This window comes from Protopterus annectens, chromosome 9.part0, assembly GCF_019279795.1.
Source record: "Protopterus annectens isolate FY-2018-M chromosome 9.part0, PAN1.0, whole genome shotgun sequence".
NCBI lineage: Eukaryota > Metazoa > Chordata > Ceratodontiformes > Protopteridae > Protopterus > Protopterus annectens.
The window spans coordinates 176,144,801-176,170,420 of NC_056743.1; the positions used below are offsets into that span (position 1 = coordinate 176,144,801).

The 25,620-nt window shown below is 36.3% G+C and overlaps 1 protein-coding gene across 1 annotated transcript in view; it reads left to right on the forward strand.

The window, feature by feature from the left end:
* The first annotated feature begins 3,638 nt into the window (after positions 1-3,638).
* Positions 3,639-25,620, forward strand: part of MANSC4 (MANSC domain containing 4) — a 240,779-nt gene continuing 218,797 nt past the window's right edge. The window contains exon 1 of the mRNA XM_044082714.1: positions 3,639-3,979. Coding sequence (XP_043938649.1) covers positions 3,760-3,979 — 220 coding nt within the window. The 5' untranslated portion in view covers positions 3,639-3,759. The remainder of the gene's footprint in view (positions 3,980-25,620) is intronic.

Genomic DNA, 25,620 nt, shown 5'->3' on the forward strand with positions numbered 1-25,620 from the left:
TATCCTTAAAAAAAGTTGGGGACCTAATTCCAGGTGCAGGTATTTTTGTTGTCCTGCTGTCATGTCTTCCACTCCCATGAAAAGTAATTTACACTTGCGTATTCTATCAGTGCTTGTATGGCATGCCTTGCTAACACACCATTCTAGACCATACCAGTAACATAGGCAGGAGTTAATTTCCATTCATTTGTGAGTGTTTTTCTTGTAGTGCTATCTCATGTTAAAGTAAATATTAAACAGTTATATCATGCATGTGTACAGTATACTGGGGAGATTGGCACTTTCTGACATAATATATTTCTAGATTTTTCTGCCATTGTTGAACTAGGAAATTGTAGATATGGCCTTCTATCCCACCTCCAACGTGCTCATTCTGTAATTCAACATATTGTATCATACCCTCTGTTTGCTTCACTTTTCATCTCAGTCTGTCATATATTCCCATTTCCAAACCATGCTAAAGCCAAAAAAAGACAGACACAGCACAAACATATACCAAGAATAAGCACATGATCCAAATACATCTTTCTGAAATCATACATTGTGTGACACTAAGAGGGAGCAATGAGTGGCTTGTAGTAATCACAGAGAAATGGCACTCCACATCCTATGGCACAAATGAAGAAAAATCCTAGCACTAGTTAATCCGTTGTGCAGATGAGGTACATTTCACTTTGCATTCCCTTTTAAAATTAAGTTCAGCTACTGTAATTATTCAAAATCCTTTGATGGCTCATTGTACTATGCAATACACAGTGCTTAGGGGGTTTAAACTCCCAGGGGTTTGTATGTTGCTTTGTAGCTTTTCTGTTTGCACTCTGCACATGTACTTCATTTCTAAGATATGTGTGCTTTATGACTCTGTCTAGTCTAACTACTGTAGTTGCTTCCCTTGCTAATGCACTGTTAGGGAACATTCAAATCTGGAAGTGCACTATTTTTTTTTGCCTTTCATCTGCACATGTGCTACATTTCCCTAATTGATGTGCTTTATGAACTCTTGCACCCTGACTGCTTCAGTACTTCCTCAGAACTGACATATTGTCATAGCTCTTTCTTTGCTCTGCTTTTTCAAAAATTATTTTGTTCTACAACTCCATTAACACTTTATGTTGCCCATCTCTGTGAATTATGTTACGACTGAGTAACTCCTACTCCACCCTTAGACATCGGTGTTACTTTTCTTTCCATTGTACAATTCTGTCTGTCTTTCTATATATATACTGTACCTGTTGACTGTATTGACATCAGAATTATACAGCTATGTGCACACACTCACATCCACTGCAGGGGGTGCTTGGTGCACCACACTGTTTACCTCACTTGCATGTATTTCACTATGCTCGTAGGGTGGTTTGCCCTGATCTAGCTGCACGTCTGTGCTGTGGGCATGATGAGAGGTTCCATGTCATGCCCAGTGTCTTGCTGCATGCATGTATGATTAGCTTTGCTGCTCATCTGTAAACAGTGCTGTCTTGGCGCTATCACTGATGCAGTATTTATGAAATCCAAGGTTTGTTTGCAACATTTATGAATTGCCAGGTTTGTTTGTTTGTTTGTTTGTTTTTTATGTGAGTTGTGCAAGATCAGGGAATGATAGCAACTACTAATTGATCCAGCTTTGACTCTGTCAGAACTAACAATACAACAAGACAAAAAGAGTGTGATAAAATAGCTAGAGTACAAGAGTTTTTCACTAGTCTGCCAGGATCAGTACAAATTTATCACCATTTTTCTAGCATAATCAGATGTTAGAATATAAATATTTTCAGTTAAAGCATCAGTACTCATCATATTCTCATAACTACAGAAGCAGTTAGCATAATCTGAGCCAGAACATAAGTAAAGCAGGTAAAGCTATACTGTAAAACATAGTTTACACAGTACACAGAAATGTGCAAACTTTTATGAGTAGGGAATTTCGTAAAGAAAAATGGGAAAATATGGTATTTTTACACTTAAAAGTGGACAACTTTAAAACAGAACATAAGTGTGAAGGCAAACAAGCTGTTTTCTTTTTAAACTGTAGCAGTCTCCTTGCTACATGGCTCCTATAGTTTATACCACACAGAATGCTATGGTGCTTTGCCAGTAATGCACTAAAGACTGGTTGGCACCTGCTGATGACTTCTCCTAGCATTTCACATGTAGGGCAGCTGCCGCCTTCACCCTAACCTACCTAAATCTCAGATTTACCATGCAGATCTCTTAAAAAGGAAGTAGTATCTCATGTATATAAATACTAATTGTGTTTGTTGAGTGACATAAAAAAGTTATTTTCCACATTTTTAACAAAGAAATGTGAATAATTTAAAAATAAAACATCATAGCAAAGTAGTGCAAGCTCAGACGTTGCTCAGCATGCATCAGCCTATAAAATAAATGTTACCTTTTGTAAGACAGTGACCATACTCTGTACTTGCTTTACTTTCTGTACATACATTATGTTCTTACTAAATTAATAATAAAAATAATAATAATAATAAGATAATCTTATCTGCTAAAATGAAGACAAGTCAGATGAATAAAATCTATGGAGGTCTAGTGTTAGACAGATCTTCAACTCCGTGGCTGAGAAATGTGATTAATATTTCATGACTTGTTGCCATACATATCTCACCAAGACCATAACATACTGGTGTGTGTGTGTGTGTGTGTGTGTGTGTGTGTGTGTGTGTGTGTGTGTGTGTGTGTGTGTGTGTGTGTAGATGTATATATATATATATATATATATATATATATATATATATATATATATATATATATATACATATATAAGTGTATATATATATATATATATATATATATATATATATATACATATACAAGTGTATATATATATATATATATACACACACACATATATATATATATATATATGTATATATATATATATATATATATATATATATATATATATATATATTTATATATGTATGGATAGACAGAACTAGAGTTACTATCTTCTGTAAACAGAGAGGAAATTGTAAAACAGCCCTCATTTCTTCCATTTAAGATTATTATTTTTGGTTCTTGTCTTGCTTAATAACAGCAGAAATATTTTGCTGATCGTGGAACATTTATGTTTAAAATTAATACCAATACTTTATAAGGCACCCTTTCCGAAGATGTTTCCTGAAGCATTTAGAAATATTTAAAATGTAGATGAAGAAATGCAAACAGGTGATGACTTTGAAGCTATAGAGACTGAAGAAAATATGGTATTCCATTAGGAAAATATATACTTGCAGGCTAATATGTGCATAGTATACATGCCAGCAGTTAGAAATGCATTTAGCTATGATTCTAGTGATATGCTTAGAAGAATATTTCCGGAACAATGTGCTACTGTCATTATCTTATCTACTCTTAAAAAAAGAGAAAATAATTTGTGTTCAGTTATTTTCTGTGCATAATGTTAAGATCAGTTTCATAGTGCTGATTATTTACCTGAGACTGCACTGAAACTTTCTGCTCACAGTCACTCTGAATAGGAAATGCATGAGGCTGGTGGAATGTTTATGTGATTCAGACCACTGTATGAGTGTCAGGTGAGTGTGTTGCAGGTGGGAGTAGGGGGAGCTTACAGATGAAAAGACAAATAACACTGCCTTGTAAACTAGTCTGCTGGCTACAACTCCACCATGCTTCATGATCTGAGTACTAAAAAATGCTACATGGTTCTGGCAGTGTTGTTTCACTGAAATAGAAAACTTCTCTTCCACCTGGGCCTCCCAGCTGGAATTCATTCCTTAGAAAATGTTCCCAACAAGCCTGGTTTTGTTGATCATTGGATTATTTTCAGGACTAGAGTCCAGGTGTTCGTCTACTATATTTTATAAGAATTGTTGGATTCAACGCTTCCCGGGGTTTTTTATAGATATCATAGAGTCACAGAAAAAAGGAGCTCAGTTAATAAAGCTCTACCGGGAAACCTCTGCTCAGCAGTGTAGTAGGAAATGCTGCCTCTCTAAGAATGGTAAGTCAAGCAACAGACTTTTATTTCTTGGCATTGAAACCATCAAGCCATTTATTTCACAGTGCCTTATTTCAATGGCTTTTCACTATGGAGAATATTTTCCTAATGATGTGTGAACTAGCTAAAGAAGATTGATGTAGTAACATTGAAACAACAAATGCTGACATATTCTGTGCATGCTCCTGGGATTACCCCAGAGTGGAATTAACCAAATACAAGAGATTTTTGCAGGGGTGGCAAGCCCCCCACACCCCCATCTAATTATATATATTAACTCTGTGCTCGCAAGTCCACAGGGGAAAGAGAATATTCCCCTACCCAGGAACTGTCACTCTCGCACACCTGTCAACCATCTGTTTGCATCAACCAAATGGTGTCGACCAACCAGATGTTGATATAGATTGTCATTCGATCCAGTGCCTTCAACATGTGTGTGTGTGTGTGTGTGTGTGTGTGTGTGTGTGTGTGTGTGTGTGTGTGTGTAAATATTTATTATATATACACACATAGAAACACACTTGTATATAAATATATTTTTCTTTTTTGTTAAATATATTTATCTTGATATTTTACAACTTCATGTGTTGTATTTCTCTTTAGTGGAGTTTTTCAGGTCATGAAGCATAAGCTTGGGGATAGGGAACCTTTTTTTTTAATTAATTTCTCTGTCTAATAAAGAACATAAGAAGTTACTTAAAACATATGACATAATCATGAAAATTAGATGAAAATGAAAATGTATTTCTACTCAGTATATTCTTTCTTATTTATGTTTTATATTTGTTAACTGGGAATGTTCTATTAGGCAGAAATCTCCTTTTCTATGGAGGCCTAGGAAGAACAGCTCCAGATAATTAGAATGGTTCTGAAAAAGAAAACAATGAACATTACAGAATTTATACAGACTATATGACTTTAGAACATAAATTGCGCATTAAGCATGAAAGAGAAGTAAACAGATGGAAGAATAAATCACAGAAGTGTAAGTGTTATAGGAAAAGGAAATTAGTTATTAGAAAGAATAGATACTAAAGTAAGGCAAGATATGAATGTAGCAAAATATATGAGTTATGAGTAGTGTATGATGAGGAGGTATGGCGTTTGCTAGACATAAATTGTAAATGAAAAAAGAAACGTAATAGGCACTAATTACATAAGATTATAATGCAGAATAAAATCGATTACTAATGATTATGAGAGTATCATTCGTAGGAAGTTTATAATAGGAGAGATGAAGACAAGGAATAAGTTTGGGTGCTTTAACAATGAGAGCTGCAGGGACATCCAGGAATTCACGGGTGTTGATTCTTGGTGAATTTGAAATTATGTTTGTTAGTGAGTCTAGCAGTGAGAGAAAGAGTTCCAGGTTTTAGAGGTACTGTTAGAATACAGTGCCTCACCAGTGGAATTATTGGGCTTTTCTATTTTAAGTAAACTCATATCTGCAAACTATTTATTTCATTTACACTAATTCTTCATACCAAATAATGTAACTTAGGTAACATGAAATAACTGCAAATGAGAAACAAAGCAACTAGTAACACCAGCAAACACATATCAGAGAACATAAAAAGGTTATTTTTTTTTAAATATTCCTCCATTCTGAAAATATTCTGTCACTAAACAAGAATATATTATTATTTAAACAACCATTGAAGGAATACTTGCATTATGACATAACAAATATAGCTTACATTTATTTTACTGTTACTTAACCAGAGAACCTCTGCCCTGATCGGGTTCATTATCTACACACTGTTAAAAATATATGTATTGTTTCTGTGAAACGTACATGAAACATGGGTATTTGTGCTTTTATGCCCTAAAACCCATGGCTAGGAGATCATTGTCGCTGTCTTCAATGAGGTGATGATGTCATAGAGGGAGGATTGCTGTCTATAAAAATGATCTCTAAAATAAAGCATTGGATTCCCATATCTTGGTTTCATGCAAATACACTCCAGGAGCTGAATAAGCACTAAGTTGTTTAAAACAGCTTCATATGTAGTATACTTAGTTAACAAAAAAAAAAGAGTGTTTAAGGCAGGTGTCTTTGCGTTATTCCACTTTATAATGTTTCCATTTATAGAAGTGAAATGCAGCCTATTTGTTTATGCTTGAGTAAGCGCTACTTGAAAAAAATAAAGTGGTTTGCTTTCCTAAAAGAATCATTCTACTCAGTTATATACAAGCCAGCAATGCACCCTTCTTAATATTTTGCTGATGTTTTTACCAAATTTAAACCATTGTCCTGTTTGAGATATGCATAATGTTTTGCAAACTTGCCAGTTTATACAGTTAATTCTGGGTTCTCTGAAAATATATGGAATAGAGCCTTGTCAAAAGAAATGATAAACAGTTTAAAATATTGCTTAGTGTTATCATTAATTAAATTGTTAGTTAACACATCTGTGCACTTCATACTATTCGAGCTCTTAGCGCAAAAAAATCTGAACAAAGCCAAAAATAATGGGGGGGGGGGGGCAAAGGACCTAAAATAGAGACACATTTTAATTATTACTCTTATAAACTTTGAAAGTTGCTAGAATACCAGGCTTTGTATGAGCATACATTTTTCTGAGGGGTATGAAGTCTGAAACCTCAAATGTACGTAGTTTTAGTAACTTCAATACTCACTGATTTGCCAGTAAACCACAAATTTTATGACGAACAGACTAGAAATATGAGGCAAAAATCTGGACAGTCTGTGAAAATCTGGACAGTTGAGAGGTATGGTGTACTTGTTTAAGGCTTCTTGGTTTGGTAAACACCCATGCAGCCAGCTCCAAAAAGAAGGGTATAAACAGTGGATAAACATGACTGAATGAAAAAAAAAACATACAGTTATTGTCCAACAATATCTTATAGTAAATCTTGCATAGAGTGACAGCTTTGTAGAGTATGTTCATTAGCAAAATATTACTACGGCTTCAAAACACTGGTGGATGTATAGAGGGATATAAGGAGCATTTATGAAAAGTGGAGTATTATACACTGTTTTGACATGAAAGGAGCTGCTTGTTTCCTTAAATACACTGTCTGCAAGAATAACTGAAAGTCAATACACCAGAAAGGAGGAAAATGCTTTACTGTTCTGTCATATGACTTAATGGATGGCGCAGTGGTGCAGCGGTTTGTGCTTCCTCCTCACAGGAAGAGGTTCTCTGGTTCGATTCTTGGCTGGGATGCCTTCTGTGCGGAGTCTGCATGTCCTTCCTTTGTTCATGTGGGTTCCTCTGGGTGCTCCAGTTTGCTCCCATGTTACAAAGACATGCGTCTGAAGCATTTCTCCCTGGGTCTCTGCTGAAAATTGGCTTGTTCCAAGTCGGACTTTCCAGGTAAACAAAAATTAAATAAATAAAATAATAAAGACTAATTTTAATATCTGTCTGTCAGTGTCTGGCCTTCCTCATCACATCCAGATCTGTTACCTTAGCAGATGCCAGAAAGCATAACTGTGATGTACTTAAGACTATCAGCTGTCTCGTTATAATGCTCAGAGCTACATTTCTTATCTGTACTTATGTATTTAAAATGTTAAAACAAGTTTATTGTGCCCCCAGTGAAGGACATTTTAGCAGTCTAAGAGCAAACCTACACATTAAGAAACAGGAGTGATGACAGAGTTCAATTAGTCAGACCCTCCTTTCAAGACAACCGCAGAATAAAGAGCCTTCTCCATATTAGGCCTTGCTATGTGGAACAGATTACCAGCTGATATAAGAAACCAAAAGACTCTATGAAAACAACACTAAGGAAACACCTTCAGGTAGAAACCACTTCTACCAGTTTCAGTGACACTGAAATGCTTAATACCATCTATTGCCATAGAACTTCCCAAATCATGTAAATAATGTAAATTTCAAAAACATGTAAATAATATAAGGAATATACTTAATGTTTTCTAAAATATTGTAATCTCTGCTAGAACATTCTGAGCTTCACTTATGTGATCACACTCTATTAATTGTTGTGTTCTGTCTGTTCTATGACCCCAGGTAGTGACTGAAAAGGGTCAGTAAAGCAGTTCTCTAACCTCATTAACGAATGACAAATGACAAATAAATAAGTAAATAAAATCTAGCAGTTAATTAGGGATAAAAATCATATCCTGCCTCTTATCCTCTCTATCACCACTCATAGTCTCTGTCTCTTTCTCCATGACTCTCTTTCTCTTAACACTTGTTTTCTGAAAGTTATAAAATTCTGAACTGATGTTGAGGATGAATGACACCTGCATACTGACCATCTGTGTCCTGACCTACCATCTTGCAGCTTGTAATGGTATTAAGGTTCCCTTTTCCTGAAACAAAATGTAAAAGTCAATATCACTATACAGGTGCTATTTGAGGCTCTTCATTCTAACAAAATGTGAGAAAATGTTAATGAATGTAATAAAAAAGAAAAGAAATATATGTAGCACCTTCTTAAAACATATTAAAAAATTCTGTCTAGAAGAGGATAATTACAGTCAAAATGTGAACAATCAAAAATAAGCATTAAGTTAATATTTTATTGTGTATACTGATTTAACAAAAAAGGTATTATTCCAATCAGAGAAGGAAAAATAAGCAGAAGCAGTCTGCAGGTAGAGATGTTTCAAAGAGGAATATCTGACATGCACTTAATATTACTTCACAGCCATGCAGTCATACTTAATCTGGCAAGCATGCAAATGCATATCTGGGTTCCTAGAACAAGGGAGGCAGCTGTATTATACATGCAAGTATGCAACTTATCAATTTGGTTTAGAGAAGAAAAGAAAGGAAGAACATCTTTTGTAAACTGGATAACAGCTTGAATAACTACAAAAAGCTCTATACAATGAAAGCCAAAGCCTTCTTTGAGCTAGCATAGTTGGATGGTTTCCACGAAATCTAATAAACCAGTGTCATTTTACAAATGAATCTCAGACAGAGTACTTTCTGTAACTGAATTTATTGTTAAAAAGTGAACAAAATACAGAATAAAATATACTTAGCTGAGGCTCCTCATACTGAATAAAACATGAGCATTAAGTTTTTATTTCGATAAGTGGTAGAACTAATTCGCGAGGAATATAAACTGCATTTGTTTAAACTTCTGTAAGACAAGCATATTAATACAGGACTATTAAAAATTACACCATAGCATTACTTTATTTTTTAAAGCAGTGTTTTTTCTCTGTGAAATTAAATATACGTATTTAGCTTCTGATCCCATCTTGCAGTGTCAAGTGACATCCCACTCCTATAATGACCCCTGAATATTTATATTAAGAATGCCATCTGCATCAAATGGATTTCCTGAAAACACAATATTCAAAAACCTAGCAAAGACTCTTGAGTCTGAAGCACTGGTTGCACTGATAAACAGTGGTTTGAAAGACTTAACACATTGCAACATGCTCACTTTATTGAAAGATACAGGTGGCTGCAGTTTTTAATGGGAAACTAGTATTTATAAACACAAATTATGTGATGCCTAGGGACAGGAATCTAAGAACAGATTTGGTAACACATCACTTGATGTATGACATATCTTCTACATCTTAATTTAGAATAATCCTTGGAACAAAAATGCCATATTAGTATGCAAATGATGGCTAGCACCTTGCATAATCATGCATTAAAACCTGCAAAGCAGCCTAGCTCTATGGTACGGAGGGATGGAGCACTAACTACAATTCAGGTGACTAGAATGTGATTATCAGCTTCTGCACTGGAGGATGCAGACAAGGAAGGAGAGGAGTGATGGTACACAGCCTGCTCACCTTTCATAGGTGGGAGGGTTATGGGCATTTCTGCAGCATACTGGGATGCTGAGATTTCTCCAGAGAGACTGGGTAAACCACCTCACATGCCTCAAGGTTGGTAGGTGAAGCAGCCTGCTGATAACATTCCTTGAGGTAGTGAGGGAAAATCCAGAGTGGACTGGCCATTGCATGTCTCCTTTCCCCTACACAGATGAATGTGCATAGGGAGATAGGGCCACATAAGGAAAACATTTGAACTACTCCTGATGTCTGCCTTAATTACTACCCCTCTCAGCTGACTCTCACCTTCGGTGATAGGAGAACAAGTGGGTTAGTTGGCTGATACAGTGTTGATGTTTGTCAGACAGCAGGGGCAAACAGCTCAAAAAATCTGCAAGGCAACCCCACAAATAGATATATAACCAAAGTAATCATTTTCCTATTGCTACTTGTGAGTATATTCTGGAAAGTGTTCTCTAAAGGTGGTTAAAGTAACACATTACGGTATTCATAGTTCTCTCTTCCCACCCTCACCTTCACTGTGAAATATATAAAGTGCAGTTATGGTCATATGACAGATAAGCTTCTGGACTATGAGAATTTGTAAGTTTCACACAGAGACTGATCTAACACAAGCCTTGTTAGACATCTGCTTAGGACCTTGTGCTGGCTGGTGGACCCCATGTGTGTGTCTATTGTTAGGGGTTGCCTACAAGTTGTCAGTTGGTAACTTGTTGAACCTTAAAAGTGCTAGCACACCTGATTGAATGTGCTGGCAGTTGTACTGTACAAAATGTAGTGTGATCTCTGAGTTGATATATATGTAATTAGCAGCAGGTTGCCATTTGATTAATGAAAGTTTTGACCAATTGTCAGACTTTCGTACCAGTCATTGTCACACACTGTTGTGCTGTTGGGTTGCTGTGTGACAGGTCTAGGACTGTTGAGCAAAAGCTCATTTCACTGAAACCAAAATGGGTGAGCACACTTTCGCTAAAGTGAGTTAAAAAAAAAACATGATAGAATGGCTGTTGCCGAGATCACGGTATACTGGGCATAAGGGAATATTTCCTTTTCCCCATTGTAGTGCGATCCTGGAGTTAGAACATAAAAGTAAGGGTGTGTGGGGGTCACAACCCCCCACATGGGGGGTGCAAGGGGACTTGAACTTCACAGGAGATATTTATGCCTTCCTTAATGTGTATTAGAGAAGGGCACAGTCATTGCCTTTTTTCACTGGGGAGGACCTAGAGATAAAAGCCACAAATTGTCAATGTACAATTAAAACAAATAAAGATGCCTGAGGCTACCTTGCTTACTTTTCCTTGTTTTCTTAACCTACAACAGGGATTATTACCCTTCTAACAGCACTCCCATTTTTATACTTAGGCAGTGTGCTTCAGTGAGAGGTATGTTGTTAAAAGGACTGCCATTCAGACTCCTCTTTGCTTTTGGCTGACTAGCATTCAGTTTTTGCCATTGAATGTATATATCTTACAAACTTTCCACCTACAGAGTCTACTGGAGAGACACACTATTGCTGTACCACTCTTGTCACTGTCGGCATGGCTTGTGACCTAATTTCCTTCTCAGTGACAATCAGTGTTCATTGTGCCTCTCCTAATCTCCATTTTTGACATCTAACAGCACTCTAGCTACATTGACTTATAAAATGCCTTGTAGTTGTATCTGACATAATTGTGAAATGATTTCTTGTCAAAGTCAAGTGTTGCTCAGTGTTACTGAATCAATAACTATTGTACTTTGGTTGTGAGGATTATACTTACCCCATAAAAGGTCTACTTTTACATTTACACTTTGTTCATTGCTTGTGCTTTACTCAACAGGTGTGGGCTCCATTTCCCCTTATGTTACTTAGTTGCCTGTACCCCTTTGTTATGCTACCTTCCTATAATGTATTTTCTCTTCCACTTTTCTGTATCATTTTGTACCCCACACTGCATTCTCTATAAGTAATTTGAGCTTCTGCTACAGTAGCTTGCTCATGGTTTTGCATACAGGCTTCTAGTTATATACCACTTGCTTTTGCTACTCTTTTGTTCCTAGTTTGGATATTTTCCTAGACTAGCTGCACTTTTATTTGCATTTAAATTTCAACACTGGTTGCTTATTCCTACAGGCTGAAGCTTATTTTAAGGTGTTCCATAATCACTTAGTCCAGTTTACTTAAATATTTTACTCTTTAAACAGACGTAAGTTCTCATGGTACACGCTTTGTGTTTGCAAAGGTAATCTGGTTAAACTTGATTCTACTTGTCACATTACCTCGTTTGTCAAGTGTTTCTTGCATCAGTCTGGAATAAAACTTGACATTTTTTGCTATACCATCAGCATTAATCTTGGGTGACAAATAATCACCCATAATTTATGGTGTACCATGTAACTTTTGTTAATTTTATTTTCTTAACTGATTCAACAGGCCACAGCTGCTGCCATTTGTTAAAAGATATATTATAGTCACTGTGATGAATGGTGGTATGAATGAGGTTTGAATCCTACCACTGCCAACAAATATGTGGCGACCTGTGGCATGGATTGGGTTCAAATCCCACAACTGCCACCTAACAAAGTGATGGCATCATTGCTAGCGATGTGAAGAAAGAACAAAGCTGTCAACAGAGGGATGGTCTCTTGAGTAACATCCCTGCTATTCAGGTTACTAGGTAAAAGCAAAAGAAAGAAAGTGCACAAAGTCTAACTCATTAATTGATTCACAAAATACAACCTAGCTCCAAGCATATAATGGGAATGTGCACTGCTGCCCTGGGTATGAGCTTACAGTATTCACTCCCGGATTAACCTCTACCCTGGCCATCTACAGAGCTGAGTCTGCACCTATCACCCCAGGCCCCATTTTGTACAACTCTCTCTCTCTGTTAATCACGGTGTCTTTTACGTCCTTTTACATTATGGTAGCTGCTATTCACACAAATTATTTTCATGTGTGTACACACTCTCTCTAACACACACACACACACACACACACACACACACACACACACACACACACACACACACACACACACACACATGCATACAGTTCACAGGAAAGGCTGACAGAATTCTCAAATACCCTGGCATGGTAGTACTGCCACCACTTTAAATATTGCAAGGGACCTCTAGTTACCTGCTGCAACTGATCAAGCCAAATTAGATAAATGTAAAAACGACCACTGAAGAAAAGGCAACTAGCATTCAAACGAAATAAAAAATAAAAAATGTATATCACAAACAGCGGGTTCTTTGGAGTCTGACTTTAATAATACATATGGTCAAAATTACTAAAAATGATTAAGTGCTTTCACCATCAATCATACTGGCTTTTTCAGAGTCGTAAAATACATAGTTGAAAATTTAGTTTAAATAATCAAATGCATATACAACAACCAATCAAAACACCCATCCATAACTGAATCATGTCATTCAATTTCATTCAAATTCCTATTTTAAAACAGAGAACCAACATAGTTTAATGTTTGAGGTTTATTTTATTATTATTTTTATTATTTATTTTGTATTTTCTAACTGAATAATTGTATTGTTGTAAAACAAAAAAATGTTTCACAAAAATCTTTTATGATCAATTGTTGTAATGGCCTTGGAATTTGAATGAGATTAAATGACATGATTAAATTATGGACTGGTGTTTTGATTGGTTGTCATATATGCATTTGATTATTTAAACTGAATTTCCAACTATGTATTTTACAACTCTAAAGAAACCAGTATGATCTATGGCGAAAGTGCTTAGTTGTTTTTAGTAATTTTGACCATATGTATTAAAGTCAGACTCCAAAGAACCCGCTGTTTGTGATATATATTTTTTATTTTGTTCAATTATATACATTAACATTTTCTGTGGCAGTAGAACTAAGCAATCTTGTTAAATGGAGATGGAAATCACAGCTTCTTAACCTTTAGTGTACATTATAACCCTCTTCTCAGATAATGAGTAGTACTAGTGCATGTATAATAAAGGCTGGCCACAAGAGCTTACAAATAATAAAACATATTTAATGTTACAGCAAACAGGACAGTTACATATTATATATGCAGATGAATAAGAAACTGCACAAAGAAGATCAAAATAACACTCAGTTATATTTTACAGAGTATGCATAGAAAATTATGAAGTGCATATAACTAAATATCCTAGCTATATCTTGCTATAGGATATTTGATTTAGCTCCTCTAAGTTAAAGGAATAATAAAAATATTCACAGCAAATCTTTTTCACAGATGTGCCACCAATTTCTTCCAAGCAAAGACAAGACAGTACAAAGACCATTCTGAAATACTTATACATTCTACTTTGTCAGTCCTGTTCCCCAGATACTTTTACATAATTTCTTTTTGTAGGAAAAATACGTCAACTTATTTTAGTTGTTAGCTTTCCTACATTTTAAGTCACTAAACCATTGCTTCCATCTGTAAAGAACAAAGACTTGATTACATCAGTCCAAAACAATAGAACTACCAATACTCAGGCTCTCACGAACATCCCTTAACAGTCTTCATTTTAATGGCCACTTTATTTTGATAGCTCTAGTCAGCTAATTCCTTGAAGTATATTGTAATTATATTTATGACCTGCTAACACAGGAAATGCTACAAGTAATATTTTGTATTCCAGACAGTACACTCATGCAGTTCCTTTTATTTTATTTTCATTTCCATTTGCAAGAGAAATAGACACAAGGTTACACAAGTTTTGCAGATCAAATGTGTTACTAGTTGGAAGTAAGAAAAAAATCTTTAAATAATCCCTAGCACCACAGTCCTAGCTGAAAATCCATATTTCCATGTTTACAATTTGCATTGTGATAGATCTGTGAATTAGTCCAACCATGGTTACTTTTAGCAAGTAACTGGAGACTATTTACTAGTAGTGTAACCATGAGTTCCACAAAGAATATGAACAGTGTGCCACATCTAAAGTAAAATGGAAGGTATTTGTTGTAGATTAAGGGATGATTCACAGTGTGCCACATCTAAAGTAAAATGGAAGGCATTTGTTGTAGATTAAGGGATGATTCACAGTGTGCCACATCTAAAGTAAAATGGAAGGTATTTGTTGTAGATTAAGGGATGATTCACAGTGTGCCACATCTAAAGTAAAATGGAAGGTATTTGTTGTAGATTAAGGGATGATTCACAGTGTGCCACATCTAAAGTAAAATGGAAGGTATTTGTTGTAGATTAAGGGATGATTCACAGTGTGCCACATCTAAAGTAAAATGGAAGGCATTTGTTGTAGATTAAGGGATGATTCACAGTGTGCCACATCTAAAGTAAAATGGAAGGTATTTGTTGTAGATTAAGGGATGATTCACAGTGTGCCACATCTAAAGTAAAATGGAAGGTATTTGTTGTAGATTAAGGGATGATTCACAGTGTGCCACATCTAAAGTAAAATGGAAGGCATTTGTTGTAGATTAAGGGATGATTCACAGTGTGCCACATCTAAAGTAAAATGGAAGGTATTTGTTGTAGATTAAGGGATGATTCACAGTGTGCCACATCTAAAGTAAAATGGAAGGTATTTGTTGTAGATTAAGGGATGATTCACAGTGTGCCACATCTAAAGTAAAATGGAAGGCATTTGTTGTAGATTAAGGGATGATTCACAGTGTGCCACATCTAAAGTAAAATGGAAGGCATTTGTTGTAGATTAAGGGATGATTCACAGTGTGCCACATCTAAAGTAAAATGGAAGGCATTTGTTGTAGATTAAGGGATGATTCACAGTGTGCCACATCTAAAGTAAAATGGAAGGCATTTGTTGTAGATTAAGGGATGATTCACAGTGTGCCACATCTAAAGTAAAATGGAAGGCATTTGTTGTAGATTAAGGGATGATTCACTTTACTGCATTATTTTAAAATAAAGTTTTTGTGCATAGGTTAGAGGTTTAGGGTTAGAGTTAAGAGTTTTAGCCTCAGGGATATGGCTTTAGGGTTGGGTTAGGTTAGAGGTATGGTTTTAAGGTTAGAGATGGAGTTTCAATGTTAGGGTTAGGGATACTGTCTTTGGTTGGAGTTACACTGGTCACTGTCAGTGACTGGACATAACTTGCACTCACATTTCTGAAAATAGGATACTCAAATGAATTGCACTTGGTAGCTATAAGTAAATGATGTCAGTCCTTATTTCCTCATTTTATTCTAATGCTTTCAGTGGGATATGATTTGCTCCCAGAGTGTTATTCAGTTTACATCCATGAGGTAAGCCACAGAACTGTTTATGTTCAGTCATTTAACTTTATTAATTTATCTGAGTTTGAATGCATCACTTATAATTCAGCATGATTCGTCTACGTGGAGCTATGTATTCTACCAAGGAATACGGGGTTATCTGATGATCTCTGTGTATAGATATCTCCACTGAGACTGATTTTTTTTTTAAGTTTAAATTTTCATTTGTTTGTTAACCATGTAAGCCCACTAGGCACACATGCTTTTCTTGAAGGGAGGTGACCCATTAGCATTGCCTGTCTAGGTGACGTGTTCATGGTCACACAGAGAAAAATGAATACTGATCAAATCAAACATAAGACTACAGGATAAAGCTCATCAGCAGGTCATAGCCTTAAGCATATGCATAAGACTGCTACACAGTTTTTTGTGTCATCATCCTTTAGACTATTTGTTGAAAATATTGGGAAACAGACCTGGACACAACCTGAATAAGATTTAATAGGTTTTATTTGGACCTAGAATGTGAGCTGCAGCACTGCTGCTAAAAGGGTCTTCCCACCTATCCACTCAACCAGTACCTGGCCTTGCAAACCAATATATAGCCTCGATTAATACAAAAGATCCATCCCTCCTTGTCTCTAATGCATGATGTTTCAAAAGTAATACTTCTCCTTCCCTTTTGGTCACTGCCCACCAACAACCAGTCTCTTCTATCTCCCTCTACCATACCTTCCATTCATCATAGTATATCTTCAGTGCTACAACAGCACTCTCCACTTTTGCATAGTACATGGTCCTCCCTCATGTATTAAACCCTGATTCATCTTTATTCATAAATGTTATTTATCTCTACTTAAAGCTACATAAGTACGCACAGTTTTGCTCCTAAATTTATTCATTAATGCCATGATACACGTATATCCTTTACAGCCCATATTATATCATCCACCATTGTGCAACTCAGCATGGTGAAAAAACTATTTATGTTGGCATAAATAATATTTGCAGCATATTTGGAGATGGTAAACTTTAGAGAGATTATGATAGGCAAGGCATTATTGTTTCCCATGGACCCTCTGTTGAAACGTAACTTTTTTTTTTCAATTTCTCAAAGCTCCTTACCTTTGTAACTGCAGGAGAGGGTAATACCATAATACTTTCTTTCTTGGGACATTTATGGGTACAAAATATGACCAAAAATGAATAAAGCAGTGGCACGGCAGCAGGGAGTGCTACTCTATTACAGTGCTTGATTCACCAGTTCCGTTTTCAGCTGGGGTTCCTTTTGTTTAGTGTCTGCTCATCCACCCTGTGTCTGCATGTTTTCTCGAACTTCTCTGATGTCCTCCCACTTCTCACAAATGTGCCTTTGTGATTTACTAGTCCTTCAAATTGCCCTTGGACATAGAGCGACACCATGACCCCTTGAGCAAAACTGGCAAAAGGGGTTGTGGATGGATGGGATTCCATCTCCTTAAATTACTGTTTGTCCAGCAGGACAATGATAATACTGAGATAACTTTGAAGAAACCAAGTACATTTATACCACCTGCACATCCTGTTATGGACACTTTTTTGAATTTATGTGCAATGGAAATTTCTGAAATGTTAGCTACAAAGATGAGACATGATTATTATAATTTAACTGAGTGTGAACTGAAAGCTCTTAATAATCTAAAGAACAACTTTGATGTTACTATCAGACCAGCTGATAAGGGGGGTGGAATTGTAATACTTGATAGAAGAGATTACTTGCAAGATATGTTGAAAATGCTTAGAGAAAATGTTATTTATCAGAATATAACATGCAATCAAATGAGTGATTTTATTGCACATGTAAAACATACTTTAGATGATTTATTGCAATCTAATGTCATAACTGAAGATATATATTGGTTTGTGATAGTTGAACAACCTGTTATACCTATATTGATAGGTTTCCCTAAGATTCATAAGTATCTCCTCAACCCCCCCCCCCCATAGACCAATAGTATCTGGCAGAGGCTGGGTTACCGAGTTCCTCTCCATATGGGTGGAGAAGAAACTTAAAATAATGTTATCTTATGTGCCAGCAGTAATAAATGATACGTCCTGTTTCTTACCATCTCTGAGTGATTCTTATGAATCTATAACTGGTCATGAAAGTTACATATTTGAGACTTTAGATATAAATAATTTATTCAAAGTGATTCCGAATTCTTATGGAATCACAGCTATTTTATTCTAGCTCATGCAACATTTGATGAAAAGAAATTTACACAGATATGTGCTTTTCTTGAACTGATCTTGGGTAATAATTTATTTATCGTTTAATATTATTGGCAGAAAGATGGTGTAGCCATGGGTACCCCCTGTGCCAACACCTATGCCAACCTGGTGTTGGTACAGTGGGAGGCTACCCATGTTCTATCTAGTACTTGTCCATGGAAGGCAAGTTTAAAAATATCCCATCATTTTGTGGACGATATATTTATTTTATGGAGTGGTACAACTGAAGAACTATTGTTGTTTTTTAGATATTTGGAAAACACAACAGATTTCTTATGTTTTACTGTGAGTTATTCTGCTGAATCAATAGAATTTTTAGATGTGAAGATTTACAAAGATTTGACTGGTAAACTACAAACCAGAGTGTATACGAAAAGTTGTTGGAGAAATAACATGTTAATGTATGGCAGTATGCACCCAAGGCACATTTTTGAGAATGTAATGAGTTGGCAGGGGCTAAGAATGTTCAGACTATGCACTGAAGATAGTATATATGAAAGTGAGCTAGACAATATGCAGCATATGTTTGCTAGTCATGGCTATCCAACGCAAAGAGGTAAGAGAACAATAGCTAGGACAGAAAGTTGGAGAAGGAATAGAGGCAAGCCATGGTTTGAATGCAATATCGGCAATTCTGACAATGGGACTACTGTTAATGAACAGAAGCTAAGAAATAACCTGTTTGTGAGAATACATTTACACTATAATAGTGATATTGATGCCATATCCCAGCTGATAAAAAAGAACTGGAGGATTTTACATACTGATGACAAGCTGAAAGCACTAGTAGGTCCCCACCCCAGATTTGCTTATACTAACAGCCAAAATCTGAAGCAGATTTTATGTAAAAACATACTTCCCAACAAGTCCACAACACATAGGAAGAAGTTGGGAACTTTTGAATGTAAGAAATGCAAGGCATGTCAATATATGAAAGAAAATAAAATCTTTGTACACCCTGTGTCAGGCAGGGAGTATGTATCTAGATTACATGCAGACTGCAGAACTAAAAATGTGGTGTATTTAGCTGAGTGCATATCATGCCAAGCATTCTATGTTGGGAAGACTAACAGAATGTTAAAACAACATATACTGCAACATATGAGTTACATCAGATTATGTTTGAGAAGTAATGCTATATATCAACATATTGAAATAAATAAGAGCACAGATTTTAGTTTATGGTGTTATACATGCAACAAGTGAGTATGGGGGGGTGACATTGTACATAGTACTGAATTAGCTGAGTTAAGATGGATAGCTGAATTGCAAGCTAACCATACACCTGGGTTAAATGCTTGCATGCCTTTAAAACCCTTACTGAAGGGGTGTAGTTTCTGCTATTTATTCTAATTGGTTGCTATTTGTTTTAATATGGTTAATTTTAAGTGATTTTTAGATTTGATTAAGAGCTAATGCTCAAAAGTGCTTATCTGTGTGTTAAATAAAGTTTTAACTGGTCATGATGGCTCCAGTGGGTTTTCTTTTTATCCTGTACAATTTTATATTTATGTAGGGATTAGCATTATCTTTTATTCACTTATAATTTTTAGGAAAATATTTTGTATAAATGAAGGCATATGAAAAAATTAAAAAAGCTGTCCTGAGGATAGCAAATAAATTGGAAGTATTATTTCTAAGGCTATATAATGTGACAAATCATTTAAAATATGTCTGTAAAACCCTCTGAATCCCAATAATGCAAGACAGATTATAGAAAGGATCCATCTGCAGAGTGGCATAATCATATTTTTAAGTTTTAATTTGTACAGCCCCATGCAGAATGTTTCCCCCTTGATATCTCACCTAAATATAGTTATGTCTGAGGTTTCTGCATCTTGAGAAACATTTTGCAAGCTAAAAATGTTTAGATAGCCAATCCCTATAGAGATGCATCAAGGAAGTATTAATACTCCACAAGGTGGTCATGAAAAGAATAATGGCCTACCTTGGGGTGTTATGAAGCCTAATGCCGCAGTAGGAGGACTTCCCCATGCCAGTAAGGCCCATCATGTTTCTATGATACCCACCTTGGAGGATATTACTGCACTTAGAAAATGGTCCCTGTGTATGATTTTGTTAACGTTTTAGCATACAATTTTATCATTTATAATTGTTATAGGATTTTTTTTATTTATTGTTTGTGAAAATGTAATAATTTCCATGTTTTATGCATTATGTCCAATGAGGTTTCAGTGGGATTAGCTGTGAGCATCTAAGAATCCAGAACTGTAAACAGAGATAAGTAAGTAAAATAAGAGAATAAACATATGAACATTATTAACTATGCAATATTTTGCACTCTTACTCAGATCATTCATTTTCATAATTTCTGTTGATCTCTAGTACATTAGCAGAAACAGCAGAGCATGACATTTTAATCTGCAACGACTTATTTATATAATAATTTTTACCTTAAGGATATAGGCAGCATTTACTGCAATATGTCTCTATTATAGGTTCATAGGCACATACTAAGCTAGCTGCCCTTGTGGGGCATTTTAAGCCTAGGAAGTTTCCCTTTTTGTGCTTGAATTAACCTAACCCATTTGGTTAGACATTGGTCTTATCCATTCCTTAGTCAATAATTATTTATTATCCCTAATGAGAATAACTGGGATTATACCATAAATAATTTGAGGGGATCCATGCATGGGATAACGTATTTAGGAGTGCTGCTCTCTATTATTAGTATGGGGGTGGGTATTCCTGGGGTAAATTATTGTTTCTTATCCATATATCCAAGTTGCACTTGAATATGGACAGGATGGACTTTGTTTTATGTAGATGGGGAGTCTGCTCCAGAGCAGCTGTATCCTCTGTAAGATATACCTGCCCCTCCAAACCATTCTGTTGGTGTTACAGCAGAGGTTTAGATCCCTAGACGGAGTATTTCTGATGCAGTTTGACTTGCTGATATGCAGTAAATCCATTAGTAGGTTGCAGGATGCCTTGTATGCCACACACAGGTCACCTCGTAGCAGTCTGTAGGATACTGAGTTGGTCCACGTAGGACATGTTGTTTAGGTCTTGTATCCTTTTAATAAGGAATCTATGTGGGCATTCCAGTTGATGCATGTGTCTGGACAGATACATGCCAATGGGGTATTATATTCAATGACTGACCTAATAAGGGCTGAGTAAAGAGAGACAATGACTTCTCTAGATCTAGACACAATCCCTTTGTTTATAAGCCATGCATTACAGAAGGACTTTCTTATAACAATGCACATGTTAGTCAAACATTAGGTCACTATACACATAAATTCCCAAATCACAAACATCTGGGTCAACTCTTAGATATGCATTATCAATGTGGTGGTACCCTGGGTTATATGACTTCCCAAAGGATACGATAATGCAGTTTTTGGGATTTAGTTTCAGTCCAAGATTATGGCACCAGTTATTAATTTGAGACAAAACTTCATACAGGATGGCTAAGTCATTTAAGGATTTAGTGTCTGCTTTAAGCTTGCAGTCATCTGCAAACTTAGTCAGGCAGAGCCCTTTGGTATTGACTTTTACTTCAGAAAAGTAGATGTCAAACAGGCGAAGTCTCAGCATAGACTCCTGGTGACTCCACTGGTGACTGATGCCTTTCTGGAGGTAACTACCCTGTTTTGATTTCCTGTGTTTTATCTGTGAGCCAGTTGGCAATCCAGTGAGTGACATAGGGGTTTATTTCCAGTTTATTTCGCTTTTCTATTATGCCTGTGTGGGAAATTGTGTCAAAAGCTTTGGCCAGGTCGAGGTATGCGATGTGTACTATTTTGCCTTCATCCGTTGCTTTGGTGACCTTTTCAAAAATATCCACCATATAGTTCATGTTAACTATATATAACAGTCTGAGAAGAAGGCTTTTTCTTCTTTACTTTCTTTTGTAAAACTTCATTCAGATCCTATAGTTCTCTCTTCCCTGCTAAATGGTATGACTATTGCAGTGACCCAGGTTATAAAGGCAGGATGTGGCTGTCTTAATAATAACCTAGGGAATTTACGTATAGATTGAAAAATGCTGTTTGAACACTATAACATGCCAAATTCATCTGTCTTATTACAACTTATTTACAGCATTTTTTTACAAGCATCAAATCACAACTGAAACAGTGACACTGGACCATTACATTAATATACAAGAAAGTAAACCATAGTAATATTTTTCATGCCGTACATGCATTTCCTTTTTAACAATAATAATGTATTCATTGCACTGCATACATTGTCCAGTTCCTTCCGTCCCTTAAACTTCACTCATACTGAACATTATCCCACATGCATTTTCCCACAGATTTCATTTATTTCTCTGTAATTTGCTGTTTTCTTTTTCTAAAGATTCCATCTCCATTTCTTTTATCTCCTTTACTATAGTTAGTAATTCAATTACAGTTAGATTAGATTGGCTACCAGAAATGAAATTACTAGAACATTTATAGCATTTCTTTTTAACATTTCTTGACTTATACGAAATGCTATGGACTTTGTTAACTGCAGCCCAGTTTTGACATGCATGCAGTAGTTCAAGCTGCCCAGTGTACAGATTCAGTTTTTCCCCAGATACAAAGTTGTTCAAAATCCCAAGTGTACAAACTCAGTTTACTTATGTAATTAAGTGCTCGTGGGACACTGTTCCCATAGATTGCCCATATCTGTGACCTTCATAAGTTGGGGGGAGCATTTTCATTAGGATAGTTCATTTTTTTTGGTTAGGTTTGAAAAGCAAAGACATGTTTTTGCTTTGCCATGTATACATACTGGAAATAATCTTACTGAAGAGGTTGCTGTGGTCTACCATTGATTAAACAACATACATTTAATCATGGTTACAGAAGCATCAGACCCATCAGTTGACTACATACCAGTCATGCCAGTCTTTCAATACAGGAGAACCTGCACCAGGTTCAGACATTTCATAATAAGGTAATAGGCAGGGCTACTGAGTTTGCTAATAATCATAGCCTATTTCTTCAGATTTATTCAGCCTCTTCTGGATTATGTCTAGTTCAGGCATACTAAAGCTATACATGGACAACATTTATAATACTTATAAAATAAAAACATGCAGCTATATCATACAAGTGGAAAACTTTTTTTTACAACACATACTCTGGATGTTCTCAGCCACAGTGAAGTTGCAAAGCAGCACAAATGGCCAAGTTAAATAACTGTGTTAACTGTTAACAGAGTAGAAATCAATAGCATTTGCAAAATTATAGTATGGATTTGAATTTGTTTCTAAAGCAATATTAAGCCAATTTTATTTTAAAAAATAAGATCATCATCATCATCATTGTCAGTTCCCCTTTTTCCCATTTTCTGCAGGGGATTCAGGGGGTCGTGTCAACTGTCACCATCTCTCTTGATTCACTGACCCTCTCTTACCATCTTCAACACTCATGCCTGACTGTCGCAGGTCTTGTCTCACACAATCCATTTTATCTCTTTGCTGGATGTCCTCTTTTCTTCTTGCCTTCTTCCTGTCTCAGCTAAATCTTATTCTTAAAACTGTCTTCTGCTTTCCTGCATATGTGTATAAACAACCATAATCTGTTCTCTTTGACCTTGTCTGAAATTGGAGTTAACTGGGCTTCTGCTCTGATGTCCTCATTTCTTCATCTTCCCACAGTGTGCAACCTACTGCTTGTCTCAGGCACTTCATTTACATCATATCTAGCTTCCTCAACTGCTCTTCCTTTACTGCCCAGGTTTCTGTGCCATACGGTAGTAGTAGTTGTACCACTGTTTTGCACACTTTACTTTTCAGTGTCTTTAGCATTCTTTTGCTATACAGTATCTCGGACAGTCTGTCCCGGTTGGATGCAGCCCCTTTAATTCTAGCTTTGACCTCCTCATTTAGACTTTCTTTCTCCTCAACCACCCCTCTCAAGTTCTTGAAGCTAATTAACTTGTTCCATTGTTTTCCCCTCTATCTGAATTCTCAGCTTCTTCTGACTTCCCTCATTGTGCCTTTAGTTTTGAATTCTGTTCCCCTATCCTTTGTTGAGCTTCTTCTTCGGAGTTTGCCTAAAATGCTACATCGTCTGCATACAGCAACTTTGTTGATTTGTCCCCTCTGACCTGTTTAGTAATGTAGTCCATCACTGTTACTAATGCAATGGACTCGCAGCTGAACCCTGATGCACACCCACTCCACTGGGAACCCCTCTGTGACCTTAAAAACTGTTCATACTTGTGTCATAAGGGTCCTTGTACATAGCCTGCAGTAATTTTATCAATGTTTCCAGGACGTTAAACCATCACATGACTGCCCATAAAAGATTTCTTGGCAAATTGCCTTATGCTTTCTCCAAGTCTGGGAATGCCCAGTTGGACACTTTCCTCACTTCTAGCTTCTTCTCAAGTATCTATCTCACAGCAAACATCAGGTGAGTTGTGCTACATCCTGATCTGATTATTAACTGCTCATCTCCCATCTTACTTTCTACTGTGTGCTTTTGTTTATCATCCTCTCCATAACTTTCATGCAGTGTGACAGGAGTTTGATACCCCTGGACTATAGGAGCTGGCCGGTTTTAGTTTCTTGTGATGTTCCATTTTTTCTTGCACACTGGCACTAGTATGCTTACTCTTCAGTTGTCTGGGATACACCTTTCTCTCCATACTGCTATTAGAATCCCCAGAAGCCATTTCTCCCCCATCTCATCCAACATTTTGACCTCATCTGAGCCTGCTGCTTTGCTTTCCCTGACTTCATTTTCCTTAATGTTATTCTTATTTCTTCTAGGATTGGCACTTTTTCTTCTTCTTTCATTGTAGGCTGTATCTGGGGCAGCACAACTTTTGTGGGGTTTTGTTCATTCAGAAGCTACTGATTATACTTTTCCCATTTGTCTTTGATGTCCTGTGGACTGGTGAGCAGGTTGTTGCTAGCATCCCTTTTAAAGGTTGTCTGCTGATTGATTACATTCTGTATATTGCTGTCTTTCCTTTGCAACCTGATAGTAATTCTTTATGCCATCTACTGAGTCACTTACCAGAAGCTGGTAGACTGCCTCTAATGTCTTGATCTTCGCTATTGCAACTGCTGTCTTAGTCTCTTTGTTATCCAACCAGTATTCCTTTTTAGCCTGGTCTGTCTTTTCAGTCTTCCACTTTTTCCTGCACTCCTTTTTTTCTTTTGATTACTTCCTGGACTTCTGTGTTCCACAGCAGCTTTCATTTTACACCTTATTTCTATACCTGGTTTGGCCACATATTAGTTCTATAGTCCTCACACACAAAACTTATGATTAAGGTGCTTGCCTTACAAACACAAGGTGCAGGGTTTGAGTCTCACATGGGATAATTGGCTAGTTTTAAAATTGCCTAAAAGGGCAGTTAGCATAGTACTAATCTATGACTCTATGACATTGCTGTGTAGCATAGAGGGGGAGGGGTATCCTGCACTCCTGAGTGTGCTGTCC